The 19,517-nt window shown below is 35.3% G+C and overlaps 1 protein-coding gene across 1 annotated transcript in view; it reads right to left on the bottom strand.

Moving 5' to 3' along the window:
* The window catches only part of CSMD3 (CUB and Sushi multiple domains 3), a 1,010,791-nt gene that overhangs the window by 344,087 nt on the left and 647,187 nt on the right, over positions 1 to 19,517 (bottom strand). Inside the window, exons 14-16 of the mRNA XM_064476888.1 lie at positions 18,940 to 19,122; positions 14,415 to 14,741; positions 11,314 to 11,508 (exon numbers count right to left, since the gene is read on the bottom strand). Coding sequence (XP_064332958.1) covers positions 11,314 to 11,508; positions 14,415 to 14,741; positions 18,940 to 19,122 — 705 coding nt within the window. The remainder of the gene's footprint in view (positions 1 to 11,313; positions 11,509 to 14,414; positions 14,742 to 18,939; positions 19,123 to 19,517) is intronic.

The following is a 19,517-nucleotide window of genomic DNA, read 5'->3' as shown; positions in this document are numbered from 1 at the left end:
GAGGCGCCCTTTCATCCGAGAAGCGGCACAGAGATGCTCAGAAGGGAGCTGGGGATTGAAAGAGCAAGGTTTTGATCCCTGGGGTTTGACTATTTAAAAAGTGAGCACTTAACATTTGGTCTTGAGACAGGAAGAAGGCAGGGCACGGCCATTCAAGGAGTGCTACAGCAGTTAACACCAAAATGGTGGAAGATTCAACCCCCAGTAGGCCTTGAGGCTCAGGATGATGGGAGATTTAACTTCTAGTAGAACTTGAGCTTCATTATATGCTTATTGTAATATATTAGCACGGTGAATAACATGCCCACAGGCACCATGGCAGTCCCAAGGCTAGCCACAAAAGGTCAAAGAGTGAGAAGTGGCCAACTTCCTGGGAATCCCAGCCCTTTCTCCAGACTAGTTAGACTGGTCCTTACACTTATTTGCATATGAAGCTACCAAAGCCCATAAAAATGGGCAACACTGCCCTTCTTGGCCGCCCTCTCTTTCTCTTTGGAGACTGCCGCACTCTGTCTACGGAGTGTGTACCTACTTTTAATCTGAGCTCCCAACTCCCACACCTCATGGCCTTTCTCTTGCCTTTCAATGTATCTCTCTGAATAAATCTACTTTTACTCAACTGTGGCTTGCTCTTTGGATTCTTTCCTGCGCAAAGCCAAGGACCCACACTTGGCGAGGCACGTCCCAGGGGCTCAGCTGAAGCCTGGGACACAGCGGCCCTCCTCATGCCCCACATCCATTTTCCTGCATCAGGATGACAGCCTATCTGTGGAGCTGTATGTGATAAAATCTAGATGGCACATCAGGGATTATCAAACAATGATGGTTCCATTTATTTCCTTTTGTTGTTGTTCTTATTAACTTGCTTTATGGTTACAGGCATGGTATGTAATCACCAACTCTGTCTAACCTCAGCACACTGGAGATGTTTCAAAGAAAATTATGGGAAACAAGTTGCATCTATCTATCTTGGATAAAAAGAGGAAGCCAGAACACAGGGATTAAAATGCTAGGACTGCAGAGCAGTAATCAAGCTCTGCATCTCCTTCCATTTCTATACCCTTTCTACCCTCTACCCTGAGCAAAACTTGGCTATTGTCATTAAATTAGTTTCCCTCAAGCTAGTACTCCCAGAGACTGGAATTCAACACTACCAAAATATGTAACTAAAAGAGGAGTCTATCATTAGATATGAATACGTATACATGTGTGAACACACATTCTCTCTATGAGAACCACAAATTCTTTTCTATGCATCAGATTGTTACTCATATTGCTCCCTCAAATGAACTCTCTCCAGAGAGTACAATGTCTATGAATGAGAAAGATATCCATTACTTTGAGGCTAACTTAGATTCAAGACAAAACCCCTTATCCTCAAGGGGGAAGCTCACCAGGCATGTAAGCCCAGCCTTGCCTTCAAACAGTTCTCCTGGGGCTTCAGTACCATCCTATTTATTCAAGGAATTCTCTCAGGTATCGCATTACAAGTAGGAAGGAGTGAGACAGGTGGGGAGGGGTCAGGATACAATCGTTAAAAGAATGACACAGCAATGGATGATAGGACATAAAAGGGGTAAAAAAGATGGAGGAAGATTTGACTTCCAGTAGACCTTGAGCCTCATTATATGCTCATTGTAATACATTAGCATGGTAAATCACACACCCACAGGTGCCATGATATATCTGAGGCCAACCACAAAAGGCCAAAAAGTGGGTGGTGGCTCAATTTCTGGAAATTCCTGGCCCTTCCCCCAAACAGTTGGAGTAATCTTCCTACTTGTTAGCATATGAAATTACAGAGCCCATAAAACCTAACCATCCTGAACCCCGACTGAACCTCATGGCCTCTTAAGACGGCCTGCATCCTGCCTATAGAATGTGTTATCTACTAAGCTACTCTCATTTTCTTAGAGGACCCCATGTTCTGGGACAGTGTCTCACCTTCTGAGAAGATCCGCACCCTGTCTGTGGAGTGTGCATCTCCCTGAATAAATCTGCTTTCACTTTACTATGGCTTGCTCTTGAATTCTTTCCTGCACAAAGCCAAGGACTCTCACTTGGCGGGGCGTGTCCCAGAGACTCCCAGAAACCTGGGACAAGACCATCCTCCCACGTATAAATCCTTTCTGCAATTCCCTTTTCTTGTTTGTAAGAAAGAGGCTTCATTCAGCCTTCTCGACCTTCCCTGAGTTCCAAAAGGGCAGATTCAAACAGTTGCTAATTAGGGAAGAGAATACTGAAACAAGGGAGGAACAGTCAGGAAACAATAGTGCCTGCAGCCTTGGGGCAGGGGCCTGGTTTGTCCTCAAGGAATACATACAACAATCTCTTTGAGTTCTTCTGCAGGAACTGGGCCCCCATCCAGGTGGAGGATGGCAACTTCAAGCCTCAGCTTGAAGATTCCTGAAATACCACCCTGTTACCTCAGCACCAATCAATCAGAAGAAAGTCACCTTGCAGCCCTTACCCCAGATTTTACCTATAAAAACTTTCCCCCAAAACCATCGGCCAGTTCGGGTTTTTCGAACTGTCCTCCTTGGTTGGCCCTGCAATAAACCTTTCTCTGCTCCAAATTCTAAAGCTTCGGTTTGTTTGGCCTCACTGTGCATTAGGCACACAAACTTTTGTTCAGTAATATTTCCCCCTTAAAGAAATGTTGGACACATCCTCTTAAAATTCTCATCACTTTCCGTATTTAAAACTTGGTTCAACCCAATTTAAAATTCTTATTTCCTCCACCTTCCCACTCAGGGTGGATCTCTGAACACCTTGGAGGATGAGGAGAATGGTGCTGATAGAGGACCAGCATTTGCTGGTTCATTCCTCCGTTCACTTCAATAGCTGGAGTAGAGAACACATTGTCTCCTCATTCTCATTTTGTTCCCTTCCTCTTCCTTTTAGGTCCTTTTTCCTGTGGTGCCTTAGGGCTAAAAGTAGGGAAAGTGTGCTGTCATAGTCCTCTCCTGACTGTTGCTATTTCCCTCACTAACCCTAACCCCATGAGGTTTTCTGTTTGTTAGATAAGGAAAATGTTTTGTTCTTTCCATCAGGATAATAAATGAGTTCTTTGGAAAGGCTAAGAATGCGAAAGGGTGGCTTCTCACTGCATAACTGCCTGATATAAGAGAAGCTCAGCCTTTTCCAGTCACCTCCCTGCCTCCACCCCTGACAGCACATCCTATGGTCTCTGGTTGTTGTTGGGTTTCTTTTACGTAGTGGCCAAGCTGGGGTATGTTCTTTGGTATTCATTTGATGCAGAGGAAACTTATATCATCGACTTGCCAAATTATTTCAGCTAGACAGCTTTCCGTCTCTTCAATCTGCCAGCTTTCAACAATTTTATGTCTCAGTCATTTAGCATACAAGGCAGATCAGCAAGTACACTGTGTAATTAGGTATCTACTTGGGGATTCTAGTTCCTCTTTCTCACAGGAAACTGCATTCTCTTATGAAGGATTCTTTTAGAGTCCTTCCCTTTAACTTAGTTTGAAGAGAAGGAGACTAGCATCTTCCTTCCTATCGGGAGATAAATGAAAAGCTGAACAAGTTTTGACTTCAACAGTTTAGATAGATAGATAGATAGATAGATAGATAGATAGATAGATAGATATTCTCTATCTCCCTTACTTTTCTTTTGCTGCTTGTATAAATTGGGAATGGAATAGCTGAAGTTAGGTTTGAGAGAGATGAGTCAGTTAGAATCTACTTAATAAGCCACAAAGGGGGCGTCTGAACTTCAATATTTTATGGAGGGGGATACTGAAATATTTTTCTCTTTAGTTGGTGTGGTCTAAGTTGCCAATCCCAAAGCTACAGGAAACTTTGCCTTTGTACCTTGTTAGTCATGCCTTTTGCTCCTGTTGCATTTCTTGTCAGGGAGGCTACAATGATAACAATATTCAAAATTACTATGAGTCTTCACAAAGAAGGGGCAACTTTTATTTCAGTTAGTCTTAACTCAGCATCTTAATTAAATCAACTGCTTTGAACCAACAGCATTCATTTGATTCTTCCAATGTATTTTATTAAATGTAATCCTCTTTATCTATAAAGCAGTTCAATGAATGTATTACACTCTAATTATATTCAAGAACATGACCATGTAATCCAAAAGGCCAATATTCCATTTCCATTTTTGTTGAGGGGATTGCTTTAGATTAGAGAGCACATTGCTAGCTATAGTGAAGAGGGCATGGGAGATAAAGAGCTAGGTAAAAAGGAGGACAGAAGCAGATAGCATGTATGTATTAGAGTCTTTTGAGTCCCAGATGAGAAATAACGATGAAGAAACTAATGAGTGGGCACAGGTAAACTGAACAACAAACCATTGCTATAGAACTAAACAGGAGCAACAGCAGAAGCAGTGAGACTTGTCAGAAGCATATTGTAGTAATCTAGGCTAGAGATGATGGTTACTGGGACCAGGATGTCAGCAGTGGAGGAAGTAAGAAGTAGATAAGTTCCGAATATAGGTATTAAAGGTAGAGCTAACAGATATTTATGATGGATTGTGTATGGCTATGAAAGAAAGATAGGAGTCAGGAATTACTCCCAAGAGTTTTTGCCTGAATTACTGGAAGAATGGAGTGCTGTTAATGATAATGGAGAAAGCCTGTGACAGCGTCAGTTATGGAGTGTCAGGGGAGTCCAGATCAATTTTGGACAGGTTGAGTTTAAGATGCCTATTAAACATCTAAGTAGATATATTAAGGATGAAGTTGAGGAGATGAGTCTGGACTTCATGACAGAGAAGTAGGCTGGAGATGTAAATTTGAGAGACATCAACACATAGATGTTATTTAAAGCTGGAGACCAGATGAAAATTACCAAGAGAGTGAGTGGAAATAGACAGGAGAAAATATTCAAGACCTAGCTTTGGATACATACAGACAGAGATCACAGAGATGAGGAGAAACCAGGAAGAGAGACTAAAATGATATAACAAATGTATATTTGTTAAAATGAAATTTAATAAAGTATAGAAGTTTCCATGAATAGTTAAATAATTTTATAACTTTTTAAGAGATATTTTATTTTAAAAAATAAATGGCATACATTCCAGATTTTATAAAGAAATAATGAATATATTTTAACCCAACTCTCATTTTTGGTCTGCAAATAAATCCTTCTCATCCTTCAGTTCAATAGCATTTTCTTTTAATGACATTCACAAATGAATAATAAATCCTCATACCTAGGAACAGTTTCCTTCTGTGACTGAAACAGAGATAGGAGACAATTTATGTCCAACTGTCTTGCTTTTTAAAACAGAAAACTCTAGATGACTTAGTGCTCACTGCTTGACACCTAGGAAGAGAACTTTCTTGTTTTATTATAAGTCTCATGGAATGCTATCTCTTTCAAGTTCTTTTGGGATTCTTTGGCTAGTTTATTACTGGCAAATACAGGGCAGGTATTTTTATAAAGTAGAAATGCAAGGCAGAGAGTAGCTTGAAAAGATATGTCAAAAACTTCATCTCTCTCTTTTTTTTTTAACCAATGCATTATTTCTTATAATGAGGTGAAGAATTGTGTTTACCAACCTTCCAAGGAGACAGAATCTCAACCCAAAACTATTAGAATGGGATGAGCTAATCTTTCCTGGGGGCAGTGTAGTTTGGAGTCAGTAGGTTTTATGTTAAACTAAGGGTTAAGTATGGAAGAGACGGGCATTTGAGCAAGGGCATGGGACTGAAAAAGGGGAAAAAGGGGAAATATGAAGGAAGAGACAGCTTAGTGATGACAGGACTATGTATGAGCATGAGAGAAAAAAAAGATGATGATGATGATGATGGTGATGATTTTTATATGTAAGTTGTCTTGAATGGGAGGATGGGGGACGACATAACTTAGGAAAATGTTGGGGACGCTTTCTAGTTACTGCATTGTTTAAAACCTTTGCATTCCAACTCAAAGAAAAAACAAAGTAAAGAATATGTTTTATTTATTAATGCTTCTTGAATCTGGTACAGCTCTTGAGTCTGCCTGAATCAAATCGTACCACACAACTGAGCCACATTAATAGCTAAATTATTAGGAAAATGTTAGTGCCAAATGATGAAAAAGATTCAAATATTAGCAGAACGTCAATGCAGAGTCAAAAGGACACGGTAGAGCCTACTCTGAGATTGAAATGACAATCTGGGGGAGAATGCACAATTCAGGATACGATGTTCCAGCTAGATCCTAGGTGCCAGAGGATCAGACTTGAGCAGTGTTACATAAATTCACAAATAGGCGGAACTCAGAAACTTTATTTTTTATGAAATAACTATCTAGAAAATGGTTCTTAGGTAAGTCCAAAGAACACCCAGTTTGTTGGGACACTTGGGTGCTTTCTCCAAAGGAAGAGAGGTTGGCACATAGTTTCTAATCTGTTCCACTGGCCTAGCACACTCTCCAAGGGACTAGCTGCTGCTGTTGGATTTCCAACTAAAGTGCCTTTGTAACCACTAGTTCAAGCCATTTCCCTCTTGGAAATGTTCTTTTTGAATGTGCATAGAGGGACTGCATGGGCTAATGGGAACGCTGTTGTCAGCTGTCAATGGGATCATTCTTCTATTATATGTTATTGTTGTCGCTGTTGTTGTTAAACAGAGAAATGTTTATCAGTAACAATGTCTCTATAAAAAGTGAGAAATTACACCTTCTCCTTGAGAGGGTAACTTGTTTTATTCAGCCAACCAAATTTATTTCTGTTACTGTCTTGCCCTTTTAAGTATTTGAGGTTATGACTCCTGATCTAGAGCATGGGACATTAGGTGTTATTAGTTGACTCAGATCCATCAAAACCTCCATCTAATGGCAGTTGGTGTCACAACACTGGAGGACATAAATATCTAGATGAATTTGAGCTGAGTGCAAATGCTGGAACAATATGTTCTGGATATGTGCTAAACTCATAGAAATGGTTAAAAACAAGGCATCTGCTAGGAAAAGGTGTGAACAGATGGAAGGAACCGCACCTGTAACATGTTCACAGCAGAGTGGACTTATAGCCAATTTACCACATAACTGCAGACTCATTCCCCTACTACAAAGGTCTCCCAAATCTGGTGAAGCAAATCAAAGCTGAGAAAAATGAGTTAATTATGGCTGCACTTAAGAAAGAAGGTCTCAAACAAAACAAACTTTAAACTAAAAATAGTAAAAAGAGACAGTGAAGAAACGAAGGCTAAATAATGATGCTCAGATCTTTTGAGGTAAAGCAAGTATGCCTTTACCCTTGGAGCAGGCCCTTAGACAGGAAGAAAATAAGCAAGGCAGAGACAGTGGGTTTTCCAAAGCCAATAAAAAAACTGAGTAGGTCAAATACTATACCTTAAAAATTGCCTTCTATGTAGTAGGATTAGTCACAAGGAACATTCCAGTAACTAGAAATCCTCTGGGATTTTACTGGGTGAGAAAAACATTCCAGGATTTGAGGGTAAGGGATGGCTCTACTTTGCACTGCTTGGTGCAGTGAAGGAACTCTAGTTGCCCACTACTACTTTGAAAAAATAATTAAGTAAAAGCACAATCTTACTTGTGTATCAGAAGATACAGACACACACACACACAGATGAAGAGAAAAATGAATCCAAATGCAGTTATGGTGTGCCTCTTTCCTCCCTTTTCTGAATTTCCTGGTAGAAGGGACTTTGAAGGACATATGTGGGTAAGCCTGGCAATGCCCTCAGAAGCCCCTGAAAGGGATTCTGATCATATTTTAGGAAAGAAAAAGAGTGTGGAAAGAAAGAATTCCAAGGAGAAAGATTCTTATGAGAAAACTGAACTCCCTGAGGGCTGAGTTTAGTGAAAAGGCTCGCAATTATCCTTTAAAAGGGGGATTGAGCTGTGTGGGAAAGAAGAATAAACAAATGTGAGGAGACTACAGGGCAAGCGAGGGAGAGTGCTTATGCAGTTGCTATGAGTAAGAAAATTTGGTGGAGAGAAAGGAAGTTTTTAGGAAGCTTTCTAGGTGGAAAATCATGAGAATCCCTGTGTCCGCTGTATGACAGCCTCGCAGACTCCCCTTCATGCCTTTAGGATGTGTGCTTGAAGGCGACGCCTAGCAGAGACGGGTGCTACACAGAGCCAGCTATAGTCAGGCTCCTGTCTAGACGTGGGCCAAAGAGCCATAGATTGTCACTAAACTGAGTTCAGCTGATGATCTGTGGAATTCAAAGTGAATGATTTCAGTACTAATTATAAAAATTAATGTATTTTGCAAAGCTTTATAAAACATCTACTTTTTCTTCCTCATGAGGAAATTTGATCAACCCATTCTAGAGAAAAAGGTTCAAATTTTCACAAAGATAGCCTAAATCTACCCTTATTTAATTCATCAGTGTAGAACTTGGGTCAGTGAATAAAATATATAACTCAATTTTTTTAACAATTGTATTTAAGCTATCCAAAATAAATCTAAGTTCAGCAGTGAGATCAGAGAATTGCAACACATTGTCATTTCATTTTTCCCTTTTGGTTTGAACAATCCTTATTTAGGGCCTATGACAGGTAAAAAGTTTCCTTTCACTTTTCTCAAAGGTTTTCCACAGTTTTAGTATTGAAGACTGGCTGACATGTGCGGATCACTAATTTGCAACATGCCTAAAGTTTTACACAATTGTGATAGAGAGTAGTTGTGGGAAGAGGGCAATCTTTAAGTGAGCGGAAGCTCTGGGATTTCTTATTAAAACATTTTATACTGACTTGCTCTATAAATTCTGGTTAAAACAAATAACTTTCTAATTTTAACACACAACAATTCATACACATTAGTAATTTTTAACAATGCATTTGATTTTGGAGTGTTTTATGTGAAGGAAATAAAACATAAGTATAAAATTATTTGTATTAATCAGAACATATAAACATGTACATATTTCATCTATAAAAATGTTTAATATAATAAATAAATGTATAATAAACAACAACAAAACAGGAAAATTTTTTAAAATAAGCTTTCCTCAGCTAGTCTCAGACTTTTGTTGTTAATACCTAAGTAGAATTCAGGCAAAACTGAAAGAAATCTTTACAAACCTTAATTAGAGTCTTAGAAATAAAACCCACCAGAGTTAGACATAAAGGAGCTGATAGGAGTCTGCTTTACTGGGTGGAAGCTGGATCAAAACATGGCCTGGGATATGGCAGGAAATCTGGCGAGTGCCACGTTAAGACTGCTTCCAGCTCACTTCCATTCTTCCCCCTGCCTGGCTTCAGCCTTATCCTTAGTGATGTTCCCACTTAGTGTTGGATCCAGAAGTTGGCAGGCGAGCCAACTGCACGTAATTTCACTCACATATGCAGAAAAACATATTATTCTCCTCTGGAAATTGTTTAAGGTTCTCTTCAGGATGTCTGGACAGCCTATTGGCCTATGCCAAATTAGAGTTTTGAATATTTTATTCTACTTATTGTTAAAAGTTAAATAACATTCACTTTCACAGTGAAAAATCTCACTGAAATTGCTCTCTCAAATAAAGCAGCAATTCATCAAATGGTCTATTGATGTCAGCTTCATTATTTTTACCTTCCTATGCAGCTAGGCACCAAGCAGCTCCTAAACCAACACCCAAGTTAGGCAAGTAAGGATCCAACAAAACTCAACAATTACCTGGAGGTGGTCTCTGTGTCTGTTCACTGGGACTGCAAACAAACCCAGTGCAGGGGAGGAAGGGCTCAGTCAGGTCACTTCCAAACTGAAGTAGCTTCCCATTGCTCACGGGATAAGTTTTAATCTGCTTAGCACTGTGTGCAAAGCATGCCATTCTCCAGAGTCCTCTGTATTCATCAAATCCTTGTCCCTCTATCCTCCACTCCAGTCATACAAAACTTGTGCTAAACCTGAAACAAACTTTTCCTTCCTTATCCCCTACTTATCCTTCAAATACTAATGTAGGCATTCCTGACTGATTCCCCAAGTATCTAGGTCAGGAACTATGGTCAGAACAATGAATGAGCTCAGGGGCAAACAAAGTATATAATGGAAAAAATCGATTACTTTCCATTTTTCTCTTATTTTAATCCTGTGTTGTGAAACTCCATTATGTTTTTTAAACATAATAGCATAGTCATAACCATTGTCAGGGTAACCCCTACTAAGCCCATAATATTTGAGATTTGGAAAAGAAACAGAGAAGTTGTATAGTTCAGTCCCCTGATTCTACAAAGAGAAAGTGGTTAGAAGAGGAAGGAGGTGCTACTTGAAGGGGCTAAGAAGAAAACGTAACTGCATGGTCTGGACTACTTGATCATGAGACATTATGAAAATGTTCAGTTCAATGAAGCTCAACATTTATAGGTAATGGCTGTATTATTCAATTGAGTCTGCTATACTACTGGAAAGTATATATTAAGTATTCTCAATTTATCAGCTAGAAATTGAGAAAACAAGGTTCCATTGTCAATTCGGGCACAGCTAAGAAGAAAAACTGTGAAAGCAAGAAAAAGAAACCACTTAAAACTGTCACCTAACCATTACATGGTGATCTATTAAAGGATGTTTCAAGGGTTTTTCATGGTTCATCTATGTCTTAGTAAAAATTATTTTATGTATTTTTAAAATAAAATGTATGTGGTATTTTAGGTGCTAGAATAACACAAAAGTAGAATTCAGACTGCCAGTTTCTACTGTGACAATTCTAAACAAAGCCCCCCACCCACATTCTTACAGATTCTAAATTGATACACTATATACTTGACATATTTTATTTTTAAGATGACTTTATGTGAACACATGTATTCAAGGATATACTTGTACTTCCAAACTTTGTGTATATATATCACATACATATATTTTGTCCTGAACTTTCTTGACTATATTTTATTGGGCAAATCAAAATTGAAAAAAAAAAGAATGTCTAGAAAACTCTGCCTAGAAGAATTATACATTTTAAATAATGGCTTCTTTAGCATAAATGTATTTACTGAAATTAGTAATAGTTGACACATTTTTGAAAATAAAATAAGTTTTTTACATGAATAGTTAAGATACAAAGAAAAATATGACTGGAAACTATAAAGTGTACTAAGCAATAACTATAAAGTATATTCAAGAGAATCTGCACATGCAACCAATATCTGATCATTTATTAATATATTAATAAGAGCACTTTTTAAAAGGGAGCTTCTAAAATGTTTCTTAAAAAAGTTTAACATGAAAACTTAAAAGTATAATTTAACTATAGACTGCATGTCTAATGTACAATACTAAATGATATTTTAAGATAAAGATTACAGCAGTCTTGATAGAATGATGCATTTCCTGTTATGGTTTCTAGTGCCCGGTGATGATGGGATTATATTTTTACTGATCATTGTGCTTACCTCCACATCTTGGAATTGGTCCACTCCACATCACTTTTCCATCCATAAGAATACATGTAATTGTTTCTGTTCCCTGGGTTTTAATAAATCCTTCTTCACAAATAACTGAAATCGAACTTCCTAACTGAAAGTTGTCTCCAAATCGCCTTGCGTTGATTGGTATTCCAGGATCAGGACACTCATTATGTCCAAATGCTTGAGAACAGCAAAAAAAGAAAAACATATGAACTAGCAGAATGAGACAGACTGTTGTATATCTGAGGTGAGAAAAAGTGATTTTTAAAAGGCTATATTTATTTCTAGAAAAATCTTTGTTAAAAAAATACAGGCTTTCCTCTGACCGTATCTGTTTCCCTGTGATGTGTAATACATGTGATTGATATAAAAATATTAACTACATTCTAAAATTACAAAAATTCAAAATATAATTATTTGTGCTTGTTTTCTTGAAATCATTAGCCTTATCTATGCAAAAATGTCCAGTATAAGCTAGACAGAATTCAATTAATGTGAATAAAGAACAGGCTGACTATGTCCTCTTGCAAACTTCTTGTGATTCATTGTTTGGAACAAAGAGATAGTCTCATTGTAAAAATTAAAGTGAAATGTTTCCATCAAATATGAAAATCTTACAATTTTTAAATAATTTTCCATTTTCCATATCTCATTTACTCTCTACCATCTAAGAAAAGGGAAGAGAGAGTTTACTCTTTTGCAATTACCATGTTCTAGGCACTGTGATAGGAGCTTTAGATCTATTATTACTTCACTTAACATTTAGACTAGCCTGATAAGCAAAATATAGCCATTTACTTTAAAGAGTAATATGAGGTTTGGAAAAAGGTAAGCAGCTTTCCTCAGATTGTAGAGATAGGATTGAAACTTATCCCCTGGTCTGGCTTTAAGTTTTTTCTCAACAACATACTGTATCTTGGGGTTGTCTCATGTCTTTCAAGATAACGTGAGTTCTTTTATTCAGGGCCACTATCTTATTTTACCTTGTATCTCCCAGTCTCCTCATTTATAAGTTAAGCAGTACAAAATAATATTAAGGTAAATTCTAAAATATATAAAATATATTTTGTAGACACATTTATTTCTAATTATTATTTTTTGTTGGCTTTTAAAAAGCTTAATTTTGATTAATCCTAGTTGCTCCTAAATATAATGCCTGATGGATAATTTTTCAGAAAAAATAATTCAGGAGTAAGCATTAAATATAATAATTTGCATACAGTGGGTTAAATTATGTACTAGAGAAACAGAACAAGGAACCAGGAGGCATATTTCCATAATACCTTCAAGGTACCATAAACATTAAAGTTAAAATATTATGCATTTAAGACAAAATAAAAGTTGTAAATAGGTAAGTGCATATATGTATCTATCTTTACAGACAGAGAAATCATTTTATATAGCCAGTCTCTATGACACATGTCACAGCTAATTAACTTTAATGATGTGCAATTACAAACTGACAACTTATCAGTAAGAGTGTTCACCACTAGCGTCACTTTCAAAAGACAGTAACTTTATTTTGTTACTAATGACAAAGTTCAGCACTGAATGGGCTGAGGCATGGGGTTGGGGAAGGAGGGCGCAATTCTTTTTTACAGAGCAGGAAATTAAATCCTATTGTTATATGACACAAATACTAACTCATCGAGTTGGTCAGTTTCTGACAGTGTGGTAGCTTTGCAGAAAAACAATAAAAATTGCTAGTATTATATAGTTTCAGGTAAAACATTTGCAAAAGGAAGCATTAGTATGAAAGCTTGTTAACTTATTAAGATATTTTCTCCTTTATATGGTTCATCTTTTTATAATATTTATACCATGTTATTTTAAGAAAAATAATACTCATCCTTTTGAAATACAAAAGTATCGGTGATAGACAATAGCTAAACAACCTCAAAGAACTCTGAAATCTAGAGCAATACAATAAACCAATAATACAGTAAGAGTTGTCAAGGGAATAGTTCAAGAGCCAACTAAACAACACCTAATGTTTATTAAGCATTTACTGGGTTTATGTGCTAGATTAATTACATGCTTCACCTTATCTCCTCTGATGACATAAAATCCCTATTTTGTGGCAAGACAAAAAAATTGAACATAAATTTTTTCTTCTGCCCTTTTGAGCTCTTCCCTGTGCTTTAGTATGTATTGTGCATCTGCATTAACCAGACCTCCTTAGGGGATAAACTTCCTTCTCATAAGGATAACTTTCCTTCTCCTAATGGTAAGAATGACAATGACCCACTCCTTGCTTTGTATGTGCAGATCTGGATTGTGTAAACTGTCAGTATGTCAGCTGACTATAATTCTTTGTTTCAAAAGCTTACATAACTGTGCTTTGACCTCTAAGAGCTTTCTAAAAGACTGTCTTCCAGAATATAATTCTCAGTTGGCTTGAAAAAAATTTTCCATTTCTTACTTAGATCTACCATGGATTATTTTTCCATCAACAACTCCTTACAAAAACCCAATATGATTTTATTGATGAGAATACTGAGCTCAGTATAACCTAAAAATGTAGCAAAGCCAAGATTTGAAGTTGCACAGTTTGACTTTAGAGCTGATATTTTAATCACTACACTATTTTGCCCCCATAGTGGCTTTGTTAAATCAGCTCAGTAGTCTACTGTCCCAAAATTAGTGATTTCCTTTCCTGTGATACTTTGATAGCCTTGTGAATTTTGTCTTTGGAATTGTGACTTTTTAAAAATTCCCTATTGGTTTATGCATATCTCGAAGGAAAGCTCTATCTCTCTTTTATGTTTACATCCTGATAACAGAGCAAGATATGTGATTTATAGTAGGTAGAGATTATGCTTATAAGATTTAAAAGAATAAGTTAATATATTAGTTGATATAATAATTATATTTAAAATTTCCTTAATATCAGGCCTCTGACAAAGAGAAATGAAGTAATAGAGAGTAAAATATAGTTAGAAATCAAGTACTAAGACTGTCCCTGATACAAATTATGTATATGACTTGTTCAAGTTTCCTTATTTGTGGAATAAGAGTGTTGGATTGTATAATTCCTTTCTAGCTTTAATTTGTAGAAATATTTTAAACAGGAAAATTAAACTTACTGTTATAAGTGATGTTAAAGCCACGTCCTGACATTGAGTGGTCAGCTTGAAATTCCAATCGTAGGATATGACTATTACTAGTAAGGTGGGACGGCACCTCAGCCCCAGTAAAGGTTCCAAGAATTGGAGAGTCTGGAGAGTCCCCATCTTTAACAGCAAGGAAGTCAAACTGGGATTCCAGATCAAAGTCATTGAAAGAAAGGTGGATCCGACTCCCTGGATCAGAGATTATTGTCCAGATGCAATTTAAATTATTTCCATACCCTTCAGGATAATCAGGAGAAAGGACTGTTCCCATTGGTGCAGTAAAGTTGGAGAGGCAAGGAACTGTTAAAATAGAAGGATTATAAAATACAATAAATGTTCAAAAGTAATATATTACCTTATCTTACCATATCTAACAATTATGATAATCAATTAGCAGTTTGAAAAAAATACTATTAAACAATGTAAGTTATCTTGTAACACAGAAAAAACATGTTACCAATTTCACATAATGGGGAAGGCAACTACTACTTTGAATTGCTGTATGCTTAAATATGCATAAAAATATAATTGGAGTAATAATGGCAATTTAACATTTATTATATCCATGTTAGTATTGTGCAAAGTTTTAGTTTCTGTGCTCAAAAATATATTGAAGAAGTATATGGAGATTTCCATAGAAAATAATGATGCTCATGCAATAATTGAAGACAAAAAAATATTATGTGGATATTAACATAACCAGGATGATGCAACCCAGAGAAAACTTGGAGTAAGGTTATTAATTAGGTAAGCTCCATTTCTACCATGGCCATGGGATGCTCTGATAGCTTATAACATAGATAAGGAGATGAATTAACATTTTATGATAGCTGCCACAAGTGTCTAAAGATGGAAAAACAACTAAACAAGAACTCTCATATCATACTAAGATTAGTCTTTATTTTCTCTCAAATTTCTTTTTTTTAACTTTTAAAAACATCTAATTTAAAGTTTCACATGGAACATTTAGAAAGCAGAGGAAGGATAAACAAACAAACAAAGAAACAAAAAAATGATCACACAGAGGTAGCCATAGTTAAAATAATGCTATACTGTCTTCCAGTGTTTCTTATTACATATTTTTAAACAAAAATGAATTCATACGATTTTGTACTATATTTTATTAACAAATGGTATGAACTTTAGACCTCAAAATATTTTTGTTAAATTTCTGTATAGAAAAGTTTTGTTATCTTATACTGAAATATAACAAAAATATTTACAGAGTACAACACCCCTACTAGCATAAAATATTATGATCATTTGACCTTTCTTATTTAATTAAAAAAAAGATACCTCATTGTATTAACTGGCACTTTGTTACCTACCAGTGAAGTTAAAGATTTCTTATACACTTATTAGACATTTACATTTTCTCTCTTTTTAGAATTATCTACTCCTGAATTCTGATCATTTAAGATTATGGACTTAGCTTATAATATTCATACAACTATTTCCCATTATTTAATTTGTAAAATAATATTTTAATATAAATAATTTTTAAAAATTTGAGTATTAAAAATAATCATCTCTTTTGCATGTTTACATTGCTTTTAACCTTAGATCTTTTATTAACATTCAGAAATTAGACCAGTATCTATCTCACTATTTAGCTACAGAAATATAGAGATGTAGACATAGCTGTATCTAAATATACACACATTATATAAAGTATGTAAAAGAATGATAAGAATTATATATATAGTTTGTTTAAATAAAATTTAATTTGTAACTAAAATATGATTTTTCTGTATAGAATGATGTTAGGGGTTAAAACCAAAGCTTGTAAACTGATAGCCACTGGACTGAATCCAAACCACAACTGTATTTGGTTTAATTTTTTCTTATCCACAAAACTTTGAAATCACATTTTAAAATCATCATGTTTCACATCTTAGGGGAAAAAATTCTGGAGGTCTAGCTCCTTTTGAAAAGCTAATGCACTTCACTTCCCCACCATTTCCATAACGGGTACACATATACTTAAGTCTTGCTCCCTCTCGACAATTTTACCTGCCTGCATCCTGGAATCATTTGATTCTATAACCCTTCATCTAAATTAAGGGTCAGCACACTTTTTCTGTAAAGGACAGATAGTAAATGCTTTCGCTTTACAAGGCACCTGGGTCTCCTTTGCAACTAACCTCTATCACTGTAGCAGGAAATCAGTCATGGACAACAGAAAATAAAAGTACACGGTTATGTTCCAATAAAACTTTATTTTTAAAACTAGGCTTCAGGCTAGATTTGGTCCTCAGACCTTACTTAGTTGGCCAGTCTCTGATCTAAATGATTCCCAACTGAAGCAAGGACTGATCAAATCCGCCATGCTAATCCCCACTATCAGAGAAGTAGATGTCTATATGATACTTTGAACCCTTAATTATATTCAAGGTAGTTTTTATATAACTTCTTTTGACCCAGTGTTATACTTCCATGAGTACCATAATATTATAGTCATAACAATATTATGCTTTGGTATCCACATAAGCATATCTACTTTGCTTTTAAAAAATTTTCGTATCTATTCTAGTGTGTTTTTTGGCCTACTTGTATGTCAATACATTAATTAGGTCAAGTTCCTAGAGATTATGTTAGGATTTTGATTGAAATTTCAAAGCAATTTCTAAACAATTTACACATTTAATATAATGTCTTCTCATTCAGGAACATGGCATTCATGGCATCTATCTTTATTTTTTTCTGATACAATTTCCTGTTCTCAGTAAGTTTATAGTTTTCTTTTTATGAGTTATTTAGACTTTTGTAAGGATTAGTTCTATGTATTTTATAACTTTATTTTTCTGTATAAACTGTCTTTCAATTACATTTTCAAATTAGCTATTGTTGGTATATAAGGAAACTATTAACTGCTACATGTTTATCATATATCAGGATGCAGGATTTATTTTAAAATTGTGAAAAATGTTCTCTAGATTTTCAAGAGCTTTAAAGTTTGTTTTGGTCAGTATCATTTAAAATATTTTCTTACATGCATCTTTCCATCTATTAAAATGATTTAAAAATATTTTCATTTTTGATGTGATATATTAATAGATTCTTCAGATTGTCTTCTTGGAAGAATACCTAGAACTAAAGATCTTCAAGTAAAGTCTTTCGAAGTATTACTAGGCTTTAGATCATGCTGATAGAATCGAATCAGACTCTCCTAATGTATTTTCTTCTCTCACAACAGAAATTTCACAAGGTGATCCTGGTTAGGGATGAGCACTGGCCCTAAACTGAAAGGGTGCTATTTTAAAGGGTCTTGAGCACTTTTCCTCTCCTACATTTTCTGAAGAGCAAGCAAAATACATTTTAATTAAGGACATTTCTGCCAGATTCTAAAAATACCCACTTAGCTGAACTGTGAGATAAGATGTCACAGCAATATGTGTCTAGAAAAACACTATAATGAGAAACAGTGATGTTTCCTTGCTATTTCCTGCCTTTCTTTTTTTTAAACTATGCAATATATACGTTAGAAAATTTTTCGCCTCTATTCACTTCAAAAGTTCTCAGTACATGTTTAAAAATGCTAAATAATTTAAAAATGCTAAATAATCATCACTTTCGATAAAGGAAAATGTGTTTTCCAGCCCATATTAAAATTCAGATGAAATGCAGGTCTTAAAAAAACCACTTTTTTTTTTTTAAAGCCAGTTAAATATTGAAGTAAAGTCTCTACTAATGCCTTTGGAGGGAATAAATGATTTCACAAATGAAAAGCATTATCATTATAAGCCAGATATAGATAAAACATCTTATATTTTAAAACCACAAAATTATTATTATTTTTATGGTTATTGATTTATATGCTATCATTTGTTAATATTCAAAACTAAAATGCAAAATTTTCAATATTGTACTCACACCTGGTAAACTGTATTTATTGGTAATGAACATAAAAAGTGCATCAATAGGAAAAAAACCATATTTTTTGTTGCAGTTAAATTGAAATGCTTTAATGTAGTTAAAGAAACACACTTTAATTCAAGCATATTATATACCATAAACATTAATGAATTTCATTCTGTGAGGTATAAAAAATGGGACTTAAGTATGCATTAGTGTGAGCATCTACAAGCAAAAATAAGTTAATGCATTACACATACAATATAAGTTTTAAATATTTTAAGTGTTTCTGGTTGCAAATAAGCATATACTATCTTGTTAAAATAAATGAGTCTATTAGAATTAGCTCAGATGTATAATTTTCATAAGAAGTATGCTATCGATAAAGTACAAAGTGCCACCAATAAAGAGAACATATGTAAAAAATACTTTGCAATTACCAAGTGAACTATGTTAACTTTATTTAAATCTGCAATGAAATTTATAATTTGGCATAAGCACACTTGTTAAAGATCATATCAGAAACTGCTACTCGTTCGAAAACAATTACATGGTTCCAGTCTTTTGCAATTAATTATAAAAGTAATTATATGCAAGGACAGGGTAACATATGCTATCTGGAAGCAAAGCATTTGGTACTCACAGATACAGATGGGTATGTTTGCAGACCATTGGTTATTCTCTTGACAAACAATGGATTTCTCTCCAATTAATTCAAATCCAAACTGGCATTCGAACCTTAAAACATCACGATTAGAAAATCCGTCGCCTTCTCTAATTCCATATAAGGGTGTGCCAGGATCACCACAACTTTCTTTTTCAATTTCTGTAAAAATAGATGATTTAAGTCATCTTCCAAGGGTTTCAGACATATGATATCCATACAGCCAATTTAGAGACGCACACTCTCTAACGTCAAGATATTTCAGAGCATAAGACGAAAATGTTCTTAAATCTTAATTTTCTTTTGCCTCTTATGGTCATGATTTGATGAAATGATCTTTAGGGAATAATTAGTATATTTCTCTCATTTTGCCAAGAAGGAAACTGAGGTCATCAGAGCTAATGAAGTTGTCCCTAACAGAACAATTATGAAAAAGAGTCAGACTTTCTGTTTGTACTATATACATATACACACAAATACATACATATGTACTTTCCTCAAATCCCCCAAACTTTTCTTTTTTGTAATCTGTGTGTGGTAGAGGAAATCTCTAGACT

This window comes from Camelus dromedarius, chromosome 20, assembly GCF_036321535.1.
Source record: "Camelus dromedarius isolate mCamDro1 chromosome 20, mCamDro1.pat, whole genome shotgun sequence".
Classification (NCBI taxonomy): domain Eukaryota; kingdom Metazoa; phylum Chordata; class Mammalia; order Artiodactyla; family Camelidae; genus Camelus; species Camelus dromedarius.
This window is presented reverse-complemented; position numbering and strand designations above follow the sequence as displayed.